The 22061-nt window shown below is 37.2% G+C and overlaps 1 protein-coding gene and 1 pseudogene across 3 annotated transcripts; both read right to left on the bottom strand.

Annotated features, from left to right (window-relative positions):
- Positions 1–1520: 1520 nt before the first annotated feature.
- On the bottom strand, positions 1521–2290 carry LOC101698310 (protein N-terminal asparagine amidohydrolase pseudogene; annotated as a pseudogene).
- A 4563-nt stretch (positions 2291–6853) lies between these two features.
- On the bottom strand, positions 6854–20170 carry LOC101716553 (aldo-keto reductase family 1 member C1-like). Of its 3 annotated transcripts, XR_002387834.2 has the most exons (10): positions 19965–20170; positions 18321–18488; positions 17385–17501; positions 14833–14910; positions 14296–14418; positions 11776–11885; positions 11372–11537; positions 10562–10695; positions 8697–8779; positions 7097–7171 (listed from the first exon to the last, which is right to left on the bottom strand). XR_002387834.2 is itself a non-coding variant. In XM_004859870.4 (9 exons), the coding sequence occupies exons 1-9, from the start codon at positions 20118–20120 to the stop codon at positions 7129–7131; spliced, it is 1044 nt and encodes a 347-aa protein (XP_004859927.1). In that variant the 5' UTR covers positions 20121–20170; the 3' UTR covers positions 6854–7128. The 3 variants fall into 3 exon arrangements, 2 of the variants coding, with proteins under 2 accessions (XP_004859927.1, XP_004859928.1); XM_004859870.4 differs by lacking the exon at positions 10562–10695 and having other exon boundaries at positions 6854–7171; XM_004859871.4 differs by lacking the exons at positions 8697–8779; positions 10562–10695 and having other exon boundaries at positions 6854–7171.
- Between the last annotated feature and the right edge of the window lie 1891 nt (positions 20171–22061).

Raw genomic sequence — 22061 nt, 5'->3', positions numbered from 1 at the left:
ACTGCACACTTGGTGGCCTAAAATAGAGCAAATTTATTATCTACAATTGCAGAGATCAGACGTCAAAATGGGTTGGCAGGATTGTGACCCTTCTGGAATTGCTCTGAAGAACCTGTTCCTGGACCTTTTCCAGTTTCACGATCTACCTCCACTCCTTGACTAGTGGCTCCCCCTTCTGTCTCAAAGCCAGAAACCACATTGCTGCCAACGTTACTGCTGACGTCTCTGATTCTGGGTTCCTGCTTTCCTCTTTTAAAGACCCACCTGGGAAATCCAGGACACTCTCCCATCTCAGAATCTTAATTTGCATCTTCAAAATCCTCTTTTCCATGTAAAGAAACATATTGACATTTCTGTGGTTATGATGTAGGCATCTTGGGCAGGGAATACTCTGATTACCACACTAGTGTACAGCAATACATGATTAATTAGCCTTTTATATTAATGGATTAAATAACAGAATCTAGTGGCAGATCTGATAAGTCCTGCAACTTTACAAAGGTAGTGATGGTAAACAATGCTCAGCGTACTTGTACCAGCTGTAGTTTTGTAGGAAAATATCTGCTCACTCTGGGACTGAGTCATGGGTACTGAAAAGCACTGTGGTTTCTTTCCTGTGTCTTTAAGGACCCAGCTTGGCTTGTGTGAGTTCAGATGGTTGAGCTGAGTTATGTCACATTCCTCTTCTTTTTTAGATAGCTGATTCATAGAAGGCAAATATAATTCTTTACACTTTGTTGAATTTCAAAAATCCAAACAAAGTGAGACACCCTCCATGAAGCCCTCTTGACAGCCTGCCCTGCTCATCAGGAAGGGTAGAAGCAGCAAAAGGTGGACAGGATTACTGTTTTCTGATTATCTTCACTAGTCACTAGCTCTGTGATCATGAGCAAAGGCCTTACTTTTGGGGCTTCAGATTCCTCATCTGTGAAATGAACTGGTCAAAGGGAATTTGGAAATGGTCTGCAGTGGTTCCTCAAACTTGACGGTTTAGTGGTCAAAACTGTGCTAGTGTAATATCATATCCAGACACTAGAGGGAAGCATCGACTAAAATTTGCTGAGAAGCCCAGGTAAACCAGACCCTGTTTGGAAGCTCATTTTATTCTACACATTGTTAGCAGCAGAGGATAGAGAAAGATACATCATTACCGATTGCTATTGTGTCCCCATGATTCAGTCATTTTTCAAACACACAAGACTTTTGGGGGTCGTTTTAGATCTAAACCATAAAATTAGTAAACTATTCTGTTTGAATTTGCAAGGCATTAGAAGGATCAATCCAATAATTGAACTGAGACATTTGAGAGGATTTTTATTTAAATAATGAAGGGATTGAAAAAAACAAGTATAAATGTAAAATGACAACTCTGCTTTAAGGGAAATAAGAAATAGCTTACTCTTACTCTTTTTTTTTTTTGCCTTTGCCAAAATACGATTTTATTTTGAAAGTCATTTGAAAGGTACGAGTAAGAGACCTAAAACTCAATGGATACAGATCCCAAATTCATATTCTCTCCAGCCCCACCAATGGTCTTTGCATGCCAAAAAGTTGCTTGCTTTGGTAATTCCTATTTTTAGCTTCCTGAAGAAGTGATCTTTTCCCATAAGCCATCTTCATTTATTTGTAGAGGAGAGCTTTATTTCCAGGAAACAGTGTGTTCATTGGAGATGGGTATTTTTTTCAAAAAACATTAAGGTAGATCTCATATGCTCAACAAAGTGGGGGGGGGCGCCACCAAAGGGGATGTTGAAAGATTCTCTACTATTTGCTTATCATCTTGCTGTAACCAGAAATCCACACGTGGAAGTGGTGTCCAGGAATATGGGCCTATTCGAAGTTGTTCAGCCTTTGCATCGTAAATGCCAATCATCGAGCCTGCACGGCACGCAGCAACTCCTCCAGGCCTCGATCTTTAAAGGAGGCTCTGAAAAAAAATCTCTGCAGCTTTAATGTTGACAGCAATACCATAAATTATCAAAAAATGGTTTTCATTTTCTTCCCGGTCATTTAACTCCATCACACATCATGTCACTAAGTGAATGTCATCTTCCTGTGTATCAAATTCACTAAGAAGCTGATGAGCAAGTTTCTGGGACAAGGGCCTGTCGTCACTGAAGCCTCCCACAAGGTGCACTTCCAGCCTTCCACATTGAGCATGCTTAGAACAGGACTTTATGGAGTTCAGGATCAAGGAGACTTCGGCTTTGGTATCTGCTCCATCACCGTGTGTCAGGCAGGTAGCCCCATTACCTGTGGTCCTGAGTGACCATGTCCTGAGCACATGGAATCAAGTAACTCTGAATGACATGTTCCTCATGGAAGAAGTTTGTTACGGCTTGTGTCTAGATGTCCCCCCAAAACCTCATGCGGTCATAGATGAGGCTTTTCAGAGGGGTTAAGGGTGTGTGATTACTAAGTTAGTCCAGTAGTTGGTTTGGCATAGTTCTGAGAGTGGACAATGGGAAGGCCCACCGTGGGTGTAAGTGCTGCCTGCCCTAAGGGCATGCAGTCTGGATAGAGTAAAAGGGACAGAAAGAGAACTGCTATTGTTGCTTGTTACTTCTGTATACTTTGCTGCCTTCTGTCCACCATGAACTGTTTTTCTTCTGCCGTGCCCCTCTACCGTGCTACTCTGCCTTGAAGCCAGCCAACTATAAACTGAAACCTCTACAAACCGGGAGTTTCAATAAACCTTTCCTCCTTTGACTTTGATATTGGCATTATTTCCATGGTGTTGGTTTTCTGGACATGCAGAATTCAAGAGTTACGGGGTCTTGAAGGCTTATACCCATGTTTCAGAGGGAAGCCTTGGAGGCCAGACAATGTATCCCTGAGAGTGCAATCAATGAATGATGCTGTGAGAATGAAGCCAAAGATGCAGCGGAGATTTTAGGAAGTTGTAGATGCCAAGAACACCATAATCGAGAGGGATGAAACAAAAAGCAGATCCCCTAACTTTGAAGGTACATCCTTGTCTATAAGAGCTATTATCATTGGTTCAAACCTACATATATTACGAAGATTTGGGCTATACCTAAGAGCTCAGAGTGCCTGGATGTATGGCATCATTCACCTGTATTTGGTCATTCACCTGCTTTTTGGCTAAAGTCTAGCTGAAATGGCATAATTATTTAATTATTTAATCTTTTATTTTTGGGTCAGGATTTTTAGCCACCTAGTTTGTAGTAAGGCTGCACTGTAATGAAAATGAAAACAATTCTCTTTTTGTTTAGAGTTTGAGGATAAAATTTATCCCATTTGCTGAGGATGTACCTCAGAGGGCTGTGATGGGGATTGACTTGGCATTTTCCATCTGGCAGAGAGTATACCTAGAGCTTAAGGAGGGAGTGGCTCCCCATACTAACTAACAGGCAGTCTAAGGCACGAGGGTTCATCTTCCTGAAGCCCTTAGAGCTGTGAATCAGCTGTAACATATCTTCCCCAACGATAAAATTGCTTTGGTTAACTAGGAACCTGGAACTTAGTTTTTGGCTCTTATTCTGTGAAACCAGAGGCAGGACAAACATTGGACTAGGACTTACCTGGCAACAATTGTACAGATCTGATCACTATGGAACAGGCATCACAAGCCCTCTGTAAAGGATAATTGGGCCTGGCCAGTAGACGGCACCTGAGGCTCATAATTGGGGAGGTAACCATAGCCCAAGCTAAGAAGTGTTCAGAGAAAATGTTCAAACAGGTTTGGAAATATGATTTTTGATCCATACCTACAAGTTATCATAGCTTAGCATGTAGTAATTTGTGGAGCAGCCAGAGGCCAGCAGTTTTTTTTTTTAAAGATATCTGGCAGAAAAATGATTGATATAGGAAATTGAAAATAAAAAAAGCTTTTCCTCTAAAATTAGGGATGTACAAGGATGTCCACTTTTAACACTCTTTTTCAATATGATATTATAAACTAATCAGAGCACTCAGGCAAAAGAAGAATGAAAGGAAAATGTCAAATTGTCCCTGTTTGTAGATTATATGATTTTATATCTAAAAAAACTTGTCTACCAAAATCTTCTTAGAACTGATAAATAAATTCAACAAAGCAGCAAAATACAAAATCAACATTAAAATTTGTAGCATTTCTGTACAGCAATATAAGTTGCTGAAAAAGAAATGACAAAAATAATCTTATTCATGACAACCTCAAAACAAACAAAATAAAAAAGCCCAAATACCCTTGGGAGTGAATCTAACCAAAGTTGTATAAAAAGCCCTCTATAATGGAAAATTATAAAACACTGAAGAAAGTAATTGAAGAATGCTGTAGAAGGTAAAAGATCAAATACTTATGGATGGGAGGAATTGACATGATTGCATTGCTAATGCTGTGGTAGGCCCTAGTCTCTAGTGAGCCTGTGCCTCGGCCTGGACCTGCCGGCTCCTCAGTTCCCTCCCTCCACAAGTCAGACAGGAAGGCCCTGGGGGCCACTGTTGAGTATTTCTTTACCCTCACAGGGAAAGCTGGGGGATCTGAAGTTGGCTCTTTCCCCATTTGGCAGGTAGATTTGGCTCTCATAAAAAGCCAAAATAAACTGGACTTGGTAAAATAGTTTTTTTAAATGGAGGTCTTGGATAGTAAGAACAGATGCTTCAGAGAGTGGTTATTTTTGTCTTCTTGCTTTTCAGGTGTGTATTTGCTTTGTAACTTTTGGTTTTCTGATGGATCTAAGAAGGGTTTTTACTTTCAGTTTGTTTACCTTCTGTCTTGTTATGCAGATAAAAGTAACAATTTCAAGTGCCTTCCTTGTCAGATTTGAAACGGAAAGTCTAATACTGTCAGTGTGTTCAGATTTTCTTTCTTTTATGAAGAATAGCTCTGAATTATATACTATAATTTCCTGAGACTTCACATCTTCTTCTTATCTTTCTATTACCTTAAAGAGGCCTCAGAAATTTACTTGGCTACATTTGGTCATGTAAAATGATTATCCCCAGAGCAGAAAGTCTATAAAATAAATGGGTTTCTATCAACTGACTGAGAAAAAGTGACCTGTGAGACATTGCAAAAGAAAACACACCCACGCACAACTGTAGCCTAAGAGTTTAATCCCAATTATGCATTGTCTTAAAAGATGAGGTTATAAAATAACATATGTATAACATATGTTATATATATGTACTATTGTATACTTTAAATCAGAAAGTAAATTATATATACTATTCTATATATATACTACAAATTATTGTATGCTTTAAATTACTAATTTAAAATATAAATTAGTTCAGAAAAGTTGTGCATTGTGCAGTTTGGTTGCTTATGTTCCAGCTTGAGGACATGACGCATGTAGTCATAAGAAGAAGCAATTAAACAGGAATAAGTATTAGAAAGATGAGGCAAGTCTTGAAAAACTGTCAGTGTCAAAGTTATTTAATTTTCCAAATAGGCCTATGATGTCCCTTATTTTAACAAAGACTTGAGATCAAGTTTTCATCATTTAGAATTAGAATGTTAACTTTATGTTCCTAAAAAAATAAAAAATAAAATATTTGTACATGTGTTACCCAAAGTTAACATATTTAGTGATTCTTATGCTATTTTGCACATATGTGTTTACAAAGGATGCTTGAAAATTTAAAAGAATTGTAATTACCAAATTCATTCAGTACCATAATATTGGTTTCAGAGAAAATATTTCAAAGCTTAGTTATATGTAAGTATGCCTTCTTTGCATGGGAAATATTTAAACAGTAATATATTAATATTTTTAAGCTTCAAATCTGGCGAACATGGTGTTAGGTACAGGAAAACTGGATCAGCTCAATTGTTTCTCTGACTTCGTGACTCACTTGGGGCTGGGACTCCACTTGGCTGTCTCTGGTCGTGTACAGTGAGCTCTTCAGAGGAAAGTCTTTTAAATGGGTTTCAATTATTGGCTAAGGGGAAAAAGCCTACCGAGATATGATAAGTGGTAAAACAGATACAACTGCAGCTGTCCTAAGGGGCTTCCCACCTAATAAGATCACTGCTGTTACTGACACACAGAGCTTGCTCTTGGGTAAAGTACGTGCACGGTTTTCTGTCATCACCGCAATGCACTCGTCCAAGGAGAACCTGTCAGTGTCTCACCAGCAGAGGCGCGTTCCCCCGACCTCCTCCACCTCCCCACATCTGTCTCCTCAGCGTCCTTCCAGGCCGGGTCTTCCGTCACCTTCCTCCCAGCTGTCGCACAGGAGGCCTCACTGGCTTATTTCCTAGGAGGGTCTTGGCCCAGGAGTGAATGCTGAAACTGTGGGACAGAAGCACACAAATAATTAAACCAAGGGGCAAGAGCACACAGGCTGCGTGAGAATCGAATGGTGAAGCAGCAGAGTCTTCCCTCGTGAAACATGCTGTGTCTGGCCATCGTCCTTCCTCCTTCAGCAAGAGAAACTGCCCAGCCTCGGGACGGCTTCTGACCCAGACTTCTCTGCTCCTTTCTTCTCCCGCAGCGATGTTCTACCTAAAAGCCAGAGAGCGCTTGGCGTGCAGCGTTCTGCTCCCGGGAGTCTCCCAAATGCTGGGTCCTCTTGGGGGAGAGTCGCCCCTCTGGGCCTCGCGGTGGCTGGACTAAGTCGCTCCTCTGGGTAATCATTCATCCTCTCGGCCGACACTTCCTGGATCTCTGAGCCCTGAGCCCTTGGATGGGTGGTCCCTTCGCATAAGCGCCTCCCTCTCTGGACTGCGTGCAGTGGGTTTTCTTTTTTCCTGAAAAGGTTAGAAGAACTCTGTCTGATGGTGACCTGATGACCGCTACTCTCTCTCGGAGGCTGAGAACTCCACGTACTCCCACCCCAGATGTGTCTGTGAAATGACTGTATCACCCTTGTCCCCAGCCCAGCCTCCAGACTTATACACAAATCAGTTTTTAGTTTTAATGAGTCAAAAGCAAACAAACCGTGCAAGTAATAGATACAGTACTAGGTAAGAAGTTTTAGGGAAAACAATTTATATTTTTCAAAATATGACAAAAAGTTAGTGTCCTTCTTCCAAATCTATGGTATGGTTCCACCATAGTATGAGTTGACAGCAAGCATGAACAGGTGAGAAGAAATGAGTCTAAACATCTGTATTTGAGACATCTCTTATATCCGTATCCATGCACAGGGGCTTCTGGGCGAAGTTAGGCTTCCATGTTAATAGTCATCAGAAAATGGATAATTAGGATGGGCAGCACCACTAAAACAAGAAAGAAAAATGCATAATATGAGGTTGACAACTGCATTTTTAGAGGGGTAAAAATAAGTGATACCTATTTTCTTTATTAATTGGTTATAGAATTTGTAATAAATGAATTACTAGAAAATATGTTTTAAAGTTTTATCTGAATTATTTCATTTGTATTCTTTAACAAAGTATTACCTTATTCTTTCTTATTTCAAATTTTCAATGAGAATGGATTCTGTTTATACCTTGTATAGGACAAGGACAATTTCAGATATTGCTCAAAATAAATATATTTTATGCTATACACTTTCAGGCTAAAAATTTCAATTCCACGTCCATAATTCAGTAATTATTTTACTTGCTGTCCCTTACACATAGCATATTGTGTTTGACTCAGAAATGGAAGGAATATCATTTATAAGATAGCTTTACATGCCCAAAGAGTTTACTGTATTATTTATAAAACTTTATTCTTTAATAATGCAATGTATAAAGTGTTAAAATCACTAATTTTAAGTAATTAATTGTTAGAATTATTGCTTACTTGACCTCTTTTTTTCATAATGTTACTACCTTTTTCTTTACTCTTCTCTATATTATAAAAATATTAGCAAGGGTAATGTGTATTTACCTACTTTTGAGTACATGCGCTTTTGCATTGTGTAAATGCCCTTTCATACATTATCACATTTATTTCAAATAAGAATTAAAATTTCCACAGATAGAAGAGGTATATATTTCTTGTTAGGCTCAATTATAATATCTGTCCTTTCTCATTTTCTACATCCTTAGTGCATGAAAGGGGACTAAGCTCTATTGATAGTTACAAATTCTCTCCAAGATGAGGCTTTTTTTGGTACAATCTTCCTCAGATTCCCTCTCTTCTTGATAACTTGGTCAGCCTCTCTGTTAAAATCTGCATGCTTCAGAAAATCACAACTAAGTGCTCAGTTAATGTCCTCCATGGCAGCCTTTCTAAAGGCACACGGAGTGTTTGGGTTTTGAACAATTATGTGTAGTGAAAAGAGAGACATGAAATTATTAAACACACTAAATTGCCTTATTCAGTGAAGAGTTTCAAACAAAGGAGATGAGAATTCTTGGTGTGGACCACAAAAGTAATGAAGATCCCTTTAATTTGATAGAAAATTGAACAGGTTAGGGGAAAGACGATTTAAACATGATTTCTGGAAAGGTCTAGACTGCACTGGTAATATCCACAGTGTGTATCCACAGGAGAGTTGCAGAATACAAAGGTGTACATGCAGTATGCATGCAGCAATGATTTTGGCTGATCTGGAACATTCCATGGAATAAGAAGTGCAGAGGTGCCTGAGTGGGCATCCAAGCTGACCCTGGTTCCACGCATCCTGTTGCTGGGTCAGAGAAGAGAACTTAAGAAGGGTTCCAGAAGCTCCTGTTTCATCCTAACTCGAACTGGTAACTTTCTTCCTACTACTGAGGCAACTTTTAGCAACCATGTTATATCTCTTCTCAGAAAATAAATCGAAGCAACATATTTACCAAAATTACTTACATATCAAGGGTAATATATCGAACATTTTTGTTCAGGCCATCTAGGACTTTCATGTCCTCTGAAGTCAACTGGAATTCAAAAGCCTACCACATAAGTAGAAGAGTTCTATTATATTTACATTGAATGTTTGCCAATCTAAAATTTTCAAATTAATCAGATTAAATAGTGCACAAAACCCCTAAAATATATGAAGACTTTCTAAAAGTTATTAAAAACAGCAGCAAGAAACTCAAATGAATAATGAACACCAGGTGAAAAATAAAAAGAAATCTATTCTTACATATAAAATATTAAAACTGCAGAACACTTCAAACAAAAAAATATTTCTAATAAAGGTAAGTAAAATCAAAGCTGCCATGATTCAAAGAGGACAGTGTCTTCTAACTATCCAGAATAATCTAGAGTCAAATTTTGAAATATAAATTCAGTAATTTTCAGGATACAGTTGAATTTCCATATCCCATCAATGAACAGTTAGAAGGTAAAAGCTGTTCTTTTCAACATAAGCCAGGAATTGTTTGCGCAATGATGTCATGTTCAAAGAACCCAGGAACTGACTCAAATTATCTCATTGTCTCAGTTTGTGACGCTTTAAACATGAGAATGATTTTTATTAATTGTTAACATATTGAAATGAATGGATCATTAAATCTACAGTAAAAATTTATCAGAGACAATTTAAAATCTCAACCATATAACACTGATGAATCTAAGAGAAATATTCTTTTAATTTTTCTGTAAATTAAAAAATTATCAAAATAAAAAATATTATCAAAAGATGATCAACATCATAGATTTCCTTGAATAAATCTAAATTTTCTGTTTCTAGATATGTCTTAGTGGAAAAACTTGTCAAACTTATCTTTTAATATAAAAGAGCACCTAAAAAATTGAAAATTTGTATCACAATCATGGATTATAAACCTTAATATTGTCAAAATTTCTCTCCAAATATATCAACTGCTTCAATGGAACATAAAATAAACACTTAAAGAAAATTCGGTAGGTTCATAAAGTGCTTCTCCATTTTGTTTAACACAAGAATCACACAAGAATTGCCAAAATATTTCTAAATCAAGGAGTGAGTAATAAAATATTTTGTTACTCTGGGTAACAAGACTGATTTTTTAAACATATTAAAATTAGAGAAAAGGAAATGTATCAGTTGATGAGAGGAGAGAGGTCTGAAATGTACTCATTGCTGCTGGTAACTGTGGATAACCATTTGACAGTCGCGTATGTACATTTTATCCTTATGTTGCATAGCATTCACACACCAGAGTTGGAATAAAGACCAGTGTAAAAGGAAAGACAGTAAGCCTTGTAAGATGATATAGTAAACCCTGCTGTTTCCCCCAGATAGGAAAAGACATGATGTTTGCTGACCACCTGTAAAGGCACAGTGAGTTTGATTTTACTAAGAGAAGGAAGTTTAATTCATGAAAACATAGCCTGTGTAGGGGAGGGAATTTCAATGCACATTTTGAATCTGAAAAGTCATTAATATCTAGAAGACATAAATGTGGCTGAGTGATTATAACAGTTGCCCCCCATACTTCTCATCTGATACTCTCCACACGTTTACACTTCTTCTGCTAAAAGGTGGTGTTCTGGGCCTGGTGGGGCATGCCTGTAATCCCAGCACTCAGGAGGCTGAGGCAGGAGGATCACCTGGAGTTTGAGGCCAACCTGGGCTACATAGTGAGTTCAAGGCCAGCCTGAACTACATAACAAGACCCTGTTTCAAAAAACAAAAAACCAAAAAACCAAAAAAACAAAAAACAGAAGCTTCTTCAATCCTGACAAGCCTGTAACTTCCATTGGCTACTAGAACTTGACAGAATCAGTGACATACAATTTCTGACCTTAGCCATGAACTTTCCAAATATCCACTCTCCCTTCAGAAAATATTGAGTAGGTGAAGCTTGAGTAGTTGAGTAGTAGATGAAACGTATGTAGAGGACGTCTGATGCTCCTCAGACCACAGCCCAGCCAATGCCTGGAGCAGAAGAGCCTCGGCATAGAGCAAATGCATGAGACAGAGATGTGTGTATAGGCAGAAAAACTGAGGGAGTGCAGGCACTACCAAGGTAGGGTTAAAATCATAGAATTGTGAATCAAGCTAATAAGTGGTTTTGGTTCAAAGTCACCTTATTGAAAGTTGTTTGAATATACATATATGTTATACTTATATTAAAGTACAAGTATAATAGGAAGTGGTCTAATAAATTCTTCTTATTTGAAAATGAAAAGATAATCAACTTAGAAAGTGAATATCTATGTGAATATTAAACTATATCAGTATTCAAGGATACTTGAATATACACAAAACAAGACCATAATCATTTATAGACTGAAAGTCTTCAGAAATAGGGAATCCAATTTCTATTTCATAAAAAGAAGAAAAGGAGATGTAACTTTCTCAGGACTATGGAATACATTACCACTGTAATGCTACAACTCAATTTTCCCAAATCTGCCCAATCTTAATTCTCTGCAGATCTGCAAGCATCAGTGCTATTGTGGAGCAGGAGTAAACATTTATGAATGCACATGAAACACACATGTATATACCAGGAAAAATGACTTGACACAAAAATATTTTGGGAGCCTGCAAAGAAGCAAACATGAAAGATTCTGTGGAGGAGCCCTGATGCCTATGGGCCCCTCATCACCTGTATGTTTTCTTTGATTCTCTTCTCATTGAAACTCTTGGCCAGGGCCACAACCCCACGCTGCAGCTGGTAGCGAAGGGAAATCAGGGCTGGAGTTCTCTTGTACTTTTTTGCCATTGCACAAAGAACTGGATTTTCCAAGAGAACTAGGGAGCTCTGGTCTGCCCTGGAAGGAAAGACAGAAATGCTTAAATCCTGTTCCTATGTATTTGGGTCAGGCTTCTAAAACAGACGAACTCTAGGCCAGGGAACTAGTAATACATGCATCTCTAGGATTTTCTCAGAAAGGCAAATTTTATCCCCTCCCTGAGCCAGTAGAGAGAGAACTCCAGGAAACTCAATACTGTAATACTAACAATAGCTCATCAGCAATTGTGTAGATGTGATTCTTATTGCTTAATTACCATTTGTCCTCTCGATGGGATCCCAGAGTACTGTAGGCAACCAAAACAACATCTTCTGACTTGCAGAAATTGAGCAGCTTGCTCTGATTGAGATAAGGATGACATTCCACCTGTACATGGGCAGATAGAATGGCATCAAATCATATTCGATGACTACCTTAATATGTAAAAGACATGATAAAATAAAAAAGCCAAATAAAAGAAAAACCTATGCAATATGAAATTTGAATGCAAAATATCAATCTGAAGTAAAGATCCTTTTAAAAAATAAATTTGCTTCTTCGAATTCTCTTTGGATAGAATTCTCTCATATCATTGATAATTAAAGAAAGGTGATATAATTTACCTCATCTTACAGGAATTATTGTACTTTACTTTTTAGTGAAATTTTGTTTTGAAGCAAAATATGTAGGAAAATAAACAGAGTAGTTTAAAATGAACAAAATTATATGTAATTCCCCATAAAACAATTAATTCAGGAAAACAGAATTGAAAGATAATACAATATTATGCAAAAGTTGGACATGAAATACACACTTAACCTGTAGACGACTGTCACCTGCATGTCAGTGGTAATGCAGTGCAGGGAAGCATGCAGAAAGGAAGAGCTCTGACTCTAACCAGGTCAACCAGGTGTCCCAAACCATGGGGAGAGATCGTGGGGCAAGCTATCATTAAATCCATCATTAAACAGGCAATTTGTAGAGGAAGCAATTTAGGGTCAAAGGGTGTGAGGGAAAAGTCAAATTTAAACTTGGAATAGAGGAAGTAAGCATCAAATTTTACAAAACAACAATCTGATAATACTACTGACCAAACTTGCCTGGGTAACATGGGGAAAAGAACTGATGATTAGTGTAGGTTAAAAGAGTTTGAAAATATTACCAAATGTTGGGTGCTGTGCTACTAATATATCCTAGTTAAAAATGAGCTGAATAAGACATTTTAGAAAAAGAGTGGGAAATTTGAATATGGAAATTAAATGATAGAAGAGAAAAATTTTTTAACTTCCTTAGATCTAGTAATGGACTGTAACTATTTGGGAGGATATACAGTAATACCTTGGTTTATGAATGCTTCTGTTTGTAAACATTTCAGTTTGTAAACAAAATCCTTTGGCAAAATTGTGCTTTCATTTGCAAACTCCCACATCAGGTGACAAACACGACCACAACCATTTTCCGCCAAATTATAAAACAAATGAAGTTTGTAAACCAAGGTACCACTGTAATTATTTTTGAGAGATTTTTTCTCACTCATGTCTCTAAGGATGGAAGGTTATATCTACAATTTACTTTGGACAAGTTCGGCCAAAAATTAAACATATATTTGTAGGTATACTAACATACCTTTACCTACATTGGCAACATGATAAAATGTCAACACTTTCAGATATAGGTGGGAAAATATGGGTGTTGTATAAAATTCTTCAAATCATTCTAAAGATTTAAACATGAGCATCATAAGAAAAGGGAGACAAACTAGCACATTAAGTTTTTAACACATATTTGAAAATAAGGCACTGTGTCATTATGTACAAAATTCAAAGTACATTTTCCTATCATCATCCTTTACTCCAGGACTGAGAGTTGGTTAAAAAAAAAGAGCTGATGTAGGCACAGAATCTATGTGATTAAGCAGCAGATTTGATTAAAGAAAGTAGGGGGGGGATGGGGGTAGGGGAAAGGAAAGAAGGGAAGGAAAAAGTATGAGAAAAGAAGGAAAAACCAGAAACAAAGCTTTTGTAAATAGGGAGGGGTGGAGAGGTGGAACAGAGGGAAGGGGAATGGGAAAAACAAGAACTGAGATACATCATGAACAGGCACAAATCCCATGATGAGTGTGATCAAAATGTACACCTAAAATGGACCAATAAAGTTAATTTTAAAAAAGAAAAAGAAAGCAGGGGGAAGCTAAGACGAAATCAGGCAAAGGGCAGGTCTGGTAAGAGTTCCAAAACGCTGCTTTCATGCACAATTAGTATACAGATGACTTCTTTTCTCCAACCTGGAAGTCTTTCATATTTTACAGTTAATTTTCCCTGTAGCTGTGCCTCAGATCAAGATCTCTGATGCTAGAGGTGCCAGGATGAAGGAAGGAAGCATGAGAAACCCACACAAATCTCTACCATACGTCTTATTTTCACTTCAGTGCACTTACTGTCCCTGCTACGTTCTTTGGCCTATTTTCTAACACACACTTCTCTCAACAGCACTTTCACCCGTTTAGTCTGCAGTCATCCTCCGTAGCTCACAGGGATGTGCATTTTCTTGAGATCTAAATACTACTTCAGCTCATCGAGATAACGTTTGCATTGCTAGATTCTTACACAGAGCACAGCCCTACGGCCTCCAATCCTTTTTCATTAAGACTTCACAAACCAGAGATACAGTTAAGAGTTCTCCATATCTTCTGCTGTATAAAGTTAAGATGAATCAGAGAAGAAGACAGAGGGAGGCCCAGCAGTGACACAGAAAAATGGAAAGGAGCCCAAAAGAACAGGAAGCTGAGGGCGCTTACCTGGTTGCAGACAGGCTTGTACTTGAGCCCTGGCTTGTTCAGGATCATCTCCAGCTGCCTGCGGTTAAAGTTGGACACCCCGATGGACTTGGCCAATCCTGCATCCTTACACTTCTCCATGGCCTGGGGAGGAAAAGATTATGAAGAATGATATGCGCAATTAGTTACGTATTAATGTATATGCAAATAGTACTGTTAAAAGGAACACGTCAACAAAGGTGATTGGAATTGATGCTAAGAAAATAATGAAGATAAGGACAGTAAGAAAAAACTCTATATTCTTCTGAAGAAGTCAGAAATACTATTTTTATATGGAGGAAAAGAGATGACTGTCTTTTCTTTTCCCAAATTACTCTGCCTCTCTTATATCGCAGTGACACAATTCTGCCCACCACGTCAGCAGAGCACCCCTCGTAAAGGTCAAGTGTTTCTTGATCCAGTAGCGCATAGCACATATAGGTAGAGTTGTGACCTAATAGTCTTTGTCTGTCCTTGTTCTCTGCCCCCCCCCTTGTGCTCTCTCTTCCAAGTACTCACCTCCCAAGTGGCAAGGAGATCCACTGTATCAGCTATTAGTTTTCCATGTTCATCTGTTGGGATAAGCTCCTCCCCTGGCTGGAACAGAAGCAGCGATTAGAGCCATTTCATGAAATTCTTATCTCCATCCATATCTATACTCCTTGGTAAATCTAGACTTGGGACACTAATCTTCAAAAAAAAATAGGTGGAACAACATTTCAGAGTTATATTTCCAAAGTACTTTGGTTGTGGTGCTTTTAGGGATGTTTTAGGTGAAAGTTTCCATCTGTTTTTTAATGGCTTTTAAATATGTTAATTTATAATATGCACTTAGGTCCTTATGTGATGTCCTGGTTGATTTATTGCTGCTTTTCATATTCCTGTACTTTCCTCTGGAAAAATGGTTCTTTTAAAATGGGAAAATCTTAACTCAGGCTATAGAATCAATGTTAATCTCCATCCCTGAGTATGTGAATGGTCAAAAGTTAGGCATGTGAGTCAAAGCTGATCTGTGAAGGTCTTCTCTTCTTTTCTCTTCTTTCTTTCTTTTCTTTTTCATTTCTATTTTCAGTTATAAAAGAAGTATGAGATAGAATAAAAGGAAACATGGAAATAGGAAAGTAGATAGGACATTAGAATGTAAATGACTCCTCAAAATAAACTTGAACCATTTGTAGAAAAATGGATTTACCTCAAGACCATAATGTTAGAGGAAGTAAATCAGACACACAAGTTCAAAAGTCTCATGGTTTCTCTTATGTGAGAGAGCCAAAATATAAATAAACTGCAAAAATAAGGATAGACACTAAGAAATAGTGAGATGAATCTTTAGCATATGGGAAGGGAACCGAATGGATGGAGGGAGGGAAGGGAGGGAAGATTTTTTAAAAGGAGGAATTGTGAAGTGTTCTTTATATACACTAAGCCCTTATGAGGGATGTGATAATCATGAACTACAAACATGTATAAGAATATATATGTCTGAAGGGTCCAAGAGATGTGGGGAGGGAGAGGGAAGCCGGGGGAAAGGCTTTAGAGAAGAATTTAGAAATGTCATGTACATGTAACAAACTCATGATGAATGTAATCATCATGTACTACAAATATGTACCCATATAAAATAAAACAATAGTTTTCTCCAAAGTCAAAGGTAATTTCTGTTAGAAAACCAACCAACCAAACCAAAACCACTACCAGCCATGGATTCTGGAATTGCATAGAACCTGCAAGTGTTAGAGTAATCCATTTGAGTCCCTTCTAGGAAAAGAAGTTGAGATCAGCACAAATCCTGAAACCCACCCAGGAAGAATGACCAATGAATTTCAGGATAGTTTCTGTTCAGTGTGATGTGTATGAACTCTTATCAGCAGCTTAATGTAGACTCTTTCTTGGTAAGGCATAGGATTAAGCATCCTGATGAAAAAATATGATTCTAATTATAGGTAATATTTCAAATTAAACACTCCCTTAAAGTTCTTGTGTCTCATGGTTCATTATGTTGCAAAATCTCATACAGCAGCCTGCCAAGGGGTATGCAAAGTGTAAACATGGAAGAAAAGTGTAATAATTCTCATTTCTTCTATAGGTCAAAAACTGAGACTGGTACAAATTCTGTTATTGCTCAATACAAAGCAGAATTTAGCATTTGTTTTCTTAGTCGTTATTATTTTAAAATACTAAAACACATAGATTTACCAAGCACAGTCCATATGCTGGGTACTAGGATAAGATCTTTATGCATATTAACTAATTTAATCTCTTTTCTACCTGATAAGGTATGTGATATAATTATTTTTATACATAAAAAGGAAGACAGGTTTTAAACCTACACCACATAATGCAGCCAACAACTGACAAGGAGTTTAAAACCACTCTGTGTGGCCTGCTAGTGCAGTGCCCTTAGCCGTTAGGCCACTTCTCATTTACTGAATTACAGTTCTGTAGGCTGTTCCTTGTCTAAATCTGTCCCGTGATTAGAAGGTAAACAAGAGGAGGGAGGGAGAAAGAAAGGGATAAGAAAAAAAAGTGAAAATAGAGGAAAAAAATGGAAACAAAGCTTTGTACATAGGGAGGGGAGGGGAGTGGAGGGGGAAATGGGATAAAATAAAACAAAAAACAGAAAATAAAAATGAAAATGAAGAAGGTAAACAATGAAAAAATGGGAAGAGTCCACAGATTAAATTGAGGATGAAGGTCAATCCAGGCTCTTTTCAAGATTAATTTTGATGCTGAAAGATCCTGAGAGTCTCTCAAGTATCAATAATCATGAGCCTTTTTTAAACAAAGGGCTTGTCTCTAGTGCAGAAGGGGACTTGACAAAAACCGAAGAAACCTGTGGAAATACATGAGTGGGGCTCATAAAAAGAGATATTTCTGAAGATTATTTCCCACTTATCAATGTCCCATTTACACTACTCAACAAATTCTTTTGTATAAACTGGCTTGAAAAGTTTCCATAACACACAAATAATGTTTGTGTAAGTTTATAAAAGCCTAATTCAGTCAACCATGAAATTGACGGTCCTGCTGAATGCTGAAGTTAAATAGATCTAATGATGCAAGTTGCCTACCTTCATGGACACCGGGAAATGAATAAGATAGAGGTCCACATAGTCCAATTGAAGCTTTTTCAGTGACCTTTCCAAGCAAGATTGGACCAGCTGCGGTTGATGGAATGTGCTCCAAAGCTAGAGAGGTTAAAGAATGAAAGTTGTACAACACATTAAAAGAAGTATTGATTTCCTTTTTCCTAACCTTGAAACATTTTTCTACTGGTCAGAAACTGATGAACATAGGAAAAATACTAACATCTGCATTTCTCTAACATCTCATCTATTCATGTAAACTGTGTTATATGTTCATTATTATTAGCAAATTAATGAATAATGGAAGAAAATTACTCAAGATAAAATTTTTATCAAGTAATAATAATGATCATTTTTGAGTCTGTGTTCCACAGATGACCAAACAGTTTAAGAGTCTAATTCTCCCATCCATTCCAACAAATTGGAATGAATTAATACAAAAGATTTTGAACTTTTAATGTGTGACAGATTCAATAAAAGACAATTCAGTAATGTCTTCTTTAATACCAAAGGAGTACTCTGACACAGTTCTCACTGATATTCACCATTAAGAAGTGATAAAGGTAAAAATTGATATTCAGACTGTTCACCAAATGTCAGACCCCCAATATGATAAAAGAAGCTGTAATCTGCTCAAGGTCTGTCTGACTACATCGTTCATGCTAAATCACAGTGCTTGGAGTTGAAGCTCAGAAACCGAAGGAACTTTACATTGGGGTTAGAAATGTGAAGGCGGCAACAACAAGAAAACCATCATCTCTCTCTGTTTTTAGCACTGGATGTTATATATAAATACATGTGAGTAAACAATGGACCGATATATATATATATTATCAACGATTACTGATTAAATCATACAAATGTTTCTTCAACACATCACATTCCATTAAGTTGCACACCTGCACACAGTATGCACGTTACCTTTGAAGTGTAGAAGATGTCTTCTCTCTTCACAGTGCCATCTGCAATCTTGCTCCGAATGGCCTGTCCCACCTCCTCTTCATTTTGGTAAAAATAAGCACAATCAATATGGCGGAACCCAGCATCTATGGCTAATTTGGTGGCCTCTCCAGCCTTGCTCTTGGGAACCTAGGAAGGTGTTCAAAGGTAGTGTTGAGAGATCCACATGATAGAGAGTTCTAGAACAAGCAGAGACTTCACAAAAACAGCTTTTCCTCATGTTTCCAGTTAGTCGTGCAGTTGTGATGAATACATGTTAGATTGATTTGGTCTTTCCTTCTTTGTAACAAGTATAGGGCATTCCAAGGACCCCTTTGGTCCCAGACAATTACTGGTTGATCACTGGTAGAGGAGGTCTCCAGAAATATCCTCACATGCAATGATTTTCTGGAAGGACTCAGAGGATGGAGCACATATTTATAGCAATGGTTAATATTCATACAGTGAGGTAATAAAATTAACACAGGAAAAGGACCATGAAATGAAGTATAGAAAAAATAGTCTCCTCCAAGTAACTTTAAAAACAACACCCTAAATTCCTCCAACTCTGAACGTAGAGGATATGTGGGAATTTTGTTCCAGAATGTCTCTGGAGACACATTTTCTCAGCCTTTCACTGAGGTGTTAGTTACATAGACTCCTCTGCTAGCACACCCTGATAGTCCAGTCTCCTAAGAGATAGCAGGGATGCACACATCCTATTATTTGTCCTAACAGTTCGGGGACGGACAGCACCCTTATCTGATAGAAAATAGTGAGAGATAAAAGCTTCCATAGGTCATCCAGAGGCCAGTTTGAGAGCGAACACTTCAATAGATAGCAGAGGGCTCTGTTAGCTTTTGTAAGCAGCCACTCTATATGCACAATAGAAGTAAATGCTAAGCAGTAAAGATCTGTATTCAAAATATACAGATTCATACACAAGGAATTACCTACATGATGTATGGTATTGAGTCAGGTTAAGTGTCAGCCCTTAAAACTAAGGCTACTTTTTAAGGAAAGATATAATTAAAGTAAAATTTGAAATTATTGGGTTCTCTAACATGTTCCTGGAGGCCTCTTATGCCAGTGATCAAATTAGGATACCTCTTATGCCAGCATTACAAATTAGTATAATGATTTGGAGGCAGTTATTTTTCTTAATGAAATTAAAATAAATAAGATACTGAGCTTCTGGCCTCTTTTGCCATCCTTTTCACCTAACTTTCTCAGGCATAAGAGCACTCACAGTGTTACCATGGCCAACTAATCTATGAGAAAGTGCTCAGAATCAGCCATCAGCCAGTGCTCATGACGGGTAAGTTTCATGTTTTGTACTTAGCTGAGAAACAGACTGGAATGTAAATCCAGTGGCCAGCATAATTGGGAGGCCAATACCTTATCCATTAGGCACCCAGGGACAGTATAATTGGTAGGTGCCAACATAATCAGACCTTGATGTAAAGCAACATCTAGTCACCTTTTCTGTTCTGTGTACGAAACAGCTCTAGCCTGCAGAACCTGAGAGCCACCGAGCCCCTCATAGTCGTGTAGGAATGGGTGACTTGACACTCATCCCAGGTCCAGTTTCTTTTGAGTCCCCAGTGCCAATCCCGCTGTTGTTACCTCAGCTGGTGCATAGGTGCCAAATCCCAGAACAGGCATGAAGTGGCCATCATTTAGCTTCACACACCGATGTTTAGAATTCATGGTTGTTACACCTCTGACTAAACAGATTCTGTTTCTTCTACCTTCACAGGGCACTAAGTAGGAAAAGTTCATACTCCAGCCTGTATGACTAATCAGTAACCCATGGTAGGTAGGAGTGAGCAGTTAAAGCAGTATCCCAAATATAAGGGATCTGGGGCTAGTTCAAGTCCTTTTTGTAAGAGAATTGTTAAGTAACTTACTATATGGTGACACAGAAATTATTTGTTTTAGTAAATTTTCTCTTTAGAATTTTTCATGTTATTTTAAATTGTTGCAACCAATTGAAAAATTATTGACCACTTTGACTGAAATATTACAGATACATATTTTTTATTGTTCTCAATTTTTTTATCACAATGAAATTCCTTCTTCAGCAAATATTTTTGGAAACGATGAACTATCTTAATCTACACACTCAAAAACATACATGAATTTAAAAATTACTGTAGAGCACTTTTCAAATTTTAACCATAATTAATGAATCAAAAATTAAAATTGAAAGAAGACCAGTTCAACTTTCACACTAACTAAATACTTTTTGATTTTACTTCTTAGCATTATGCCCAGACCACCTAATTGTGAAGAGGGCATAATCTTGACAAGCGCATATGAAAAAAAAGTAGCTATGCTACTCAATGAAGCATAAATAATTAGTAGGTATTGGAAATTATGTTACTATTCACCACATTATAGCTATTACATATTATATATCTTTTAAAAAACTATCAATAATTATGCATGAGGAAATATAGAAAATTATTTAATTTATGATGTTCAACATTATTCATAGGAAACTAGGAAAATTTTTCATTTGTCTAAATTTTGTGATAGTTGGGTAAACTGGTGCATTGATAGAATGGATTATGAAAGCAATGAAATAGAACATATAAATTTTATATTAATGAAGAATTTTAAAATGGAAAACTAAGGAATTTTAATGTGCCAAGGAAAAATAGAGGATATCCTAAAATTTAAAAAAAGTATGCTTGTACAGGGACACTATAAAAACTGCACACTGCAAATTGTATGTAGTGAATTTTTCTGAGACGTGAGTGATTTTTTCAATCTCTTGTCTTAGACAGGCTACCATATGCCCACTTCTCTACAATTCAGTATTCTGTAATTAATGTTTATCACTTTTGCAATTTGAGGAAAGTGTTTCTTTATAAAAAAAAGGAAAACATTACCTTTCACAATTTAAATAGAATAGAATTTCCTGACAGATAACAACACTATAAACTCTAATTCACATTGATTTTGTCAATCCTATAAATCTCACTTGGAATGTGTCAGTTTCATTCATTATATTTTACCCAGAATTTAATATTTGCTTATGTCTTCTCATGAAATGTAATCTGGGCTATGGTTTGTCTTCACGTCACTTGGGTCATACTTACTGGACATTGTCACTATCTCTCACCGCTCTGGATATTATCATTTTTCTTTGCTTGGAATTAAACCTTGCACTTGCCCTGGTTTCCTATTGATTTCCTTGGATGTGGTAAACTATGTCAAACTCTTTGAATGGCCTGGACACTGGGCCAGAGCTACTTTGTTGCAAGTATGCCACATCTCACATCTCAAACTTCTTAACAACTTTCAATGAAGAAATTTACTCTTCTCTTTTGCCTTGGCTCAGATTTTCTAAGGTAGCTTGGAGAAAAACCTTGGGGTTCTCATCTAGCTATACGATCTTTACTGCGATGTGAAGGTGCAAAGTGCCCTGGTCACTTTCAGTTTCTGCTCTCTCCTTTCTTTATCTCAGATGAATAAAGTAACTTACACTTCCTCTGCTGTAGCTTTAAGGAGAAATAAAAATGTGGAGCAGGATAAATCTATTTTTATATTTTAAAAGAGTCTGGAAATTTGATGTGACTTGGAGGCCAAGTTAAATGAATGAAGAAGTGAAAACATCAGTTTAATACATGAAGAATTGTTATATTAATTAGTATACATTTGAAGGAGTTTATATTAATCCTAAAATTATTCTCAGATTCTCAAAGCTTAAATATT

The sequence above is a fragment of the Heterocephalus glaber genome, unplaced genomic scaffold, assembly GCF_053883595.1.
Source record: "Heterocephalus glaber isolate CG9 unplaced genomic scaffold, H.glaber_assembly_v1.0 deba00000768, whole genome shotgun sequence".
In the NCBI taxonomy this organism is placed as follows: domain Eukaryota; kingdom Metazoa; phylum Chordata; class Mammalia; order Rodentia; family Bathyergidae; genus Heterocephalus; species Heterocephalus glaber.
This window is presented reverse-complemented; position numbering and strand designations above follow the sequence as displayed.

What these genes read in the sequence shown, in the direction of transcription:
- LOC101716553 (XM_004859870.4), bottom strand. Translation starts at nt 20,120, where the DNA reads ATGAACTTTTCCTACTTAGTGCCCTGTGAAGGTAGAAGAAACAGAATC. An exon ending in ACATCTTCTACACTTCAAAG is followed by an intron (nt 17,502 to 18,320) that starts GTAACGTGCATA and finishes TAACCTCTCTAG; the next exon opens with CTTTGGAGCACATTCCATCA. An exon ending in TCCCATCGAGAGGACAAATG is followed by an intron (nt 11,538 to 11,775) that starts GTAATTAAGCAA and finishes CTTTCCTTCCAG; the next exon opens with GGCAGACCAGAGCTCCCTAG.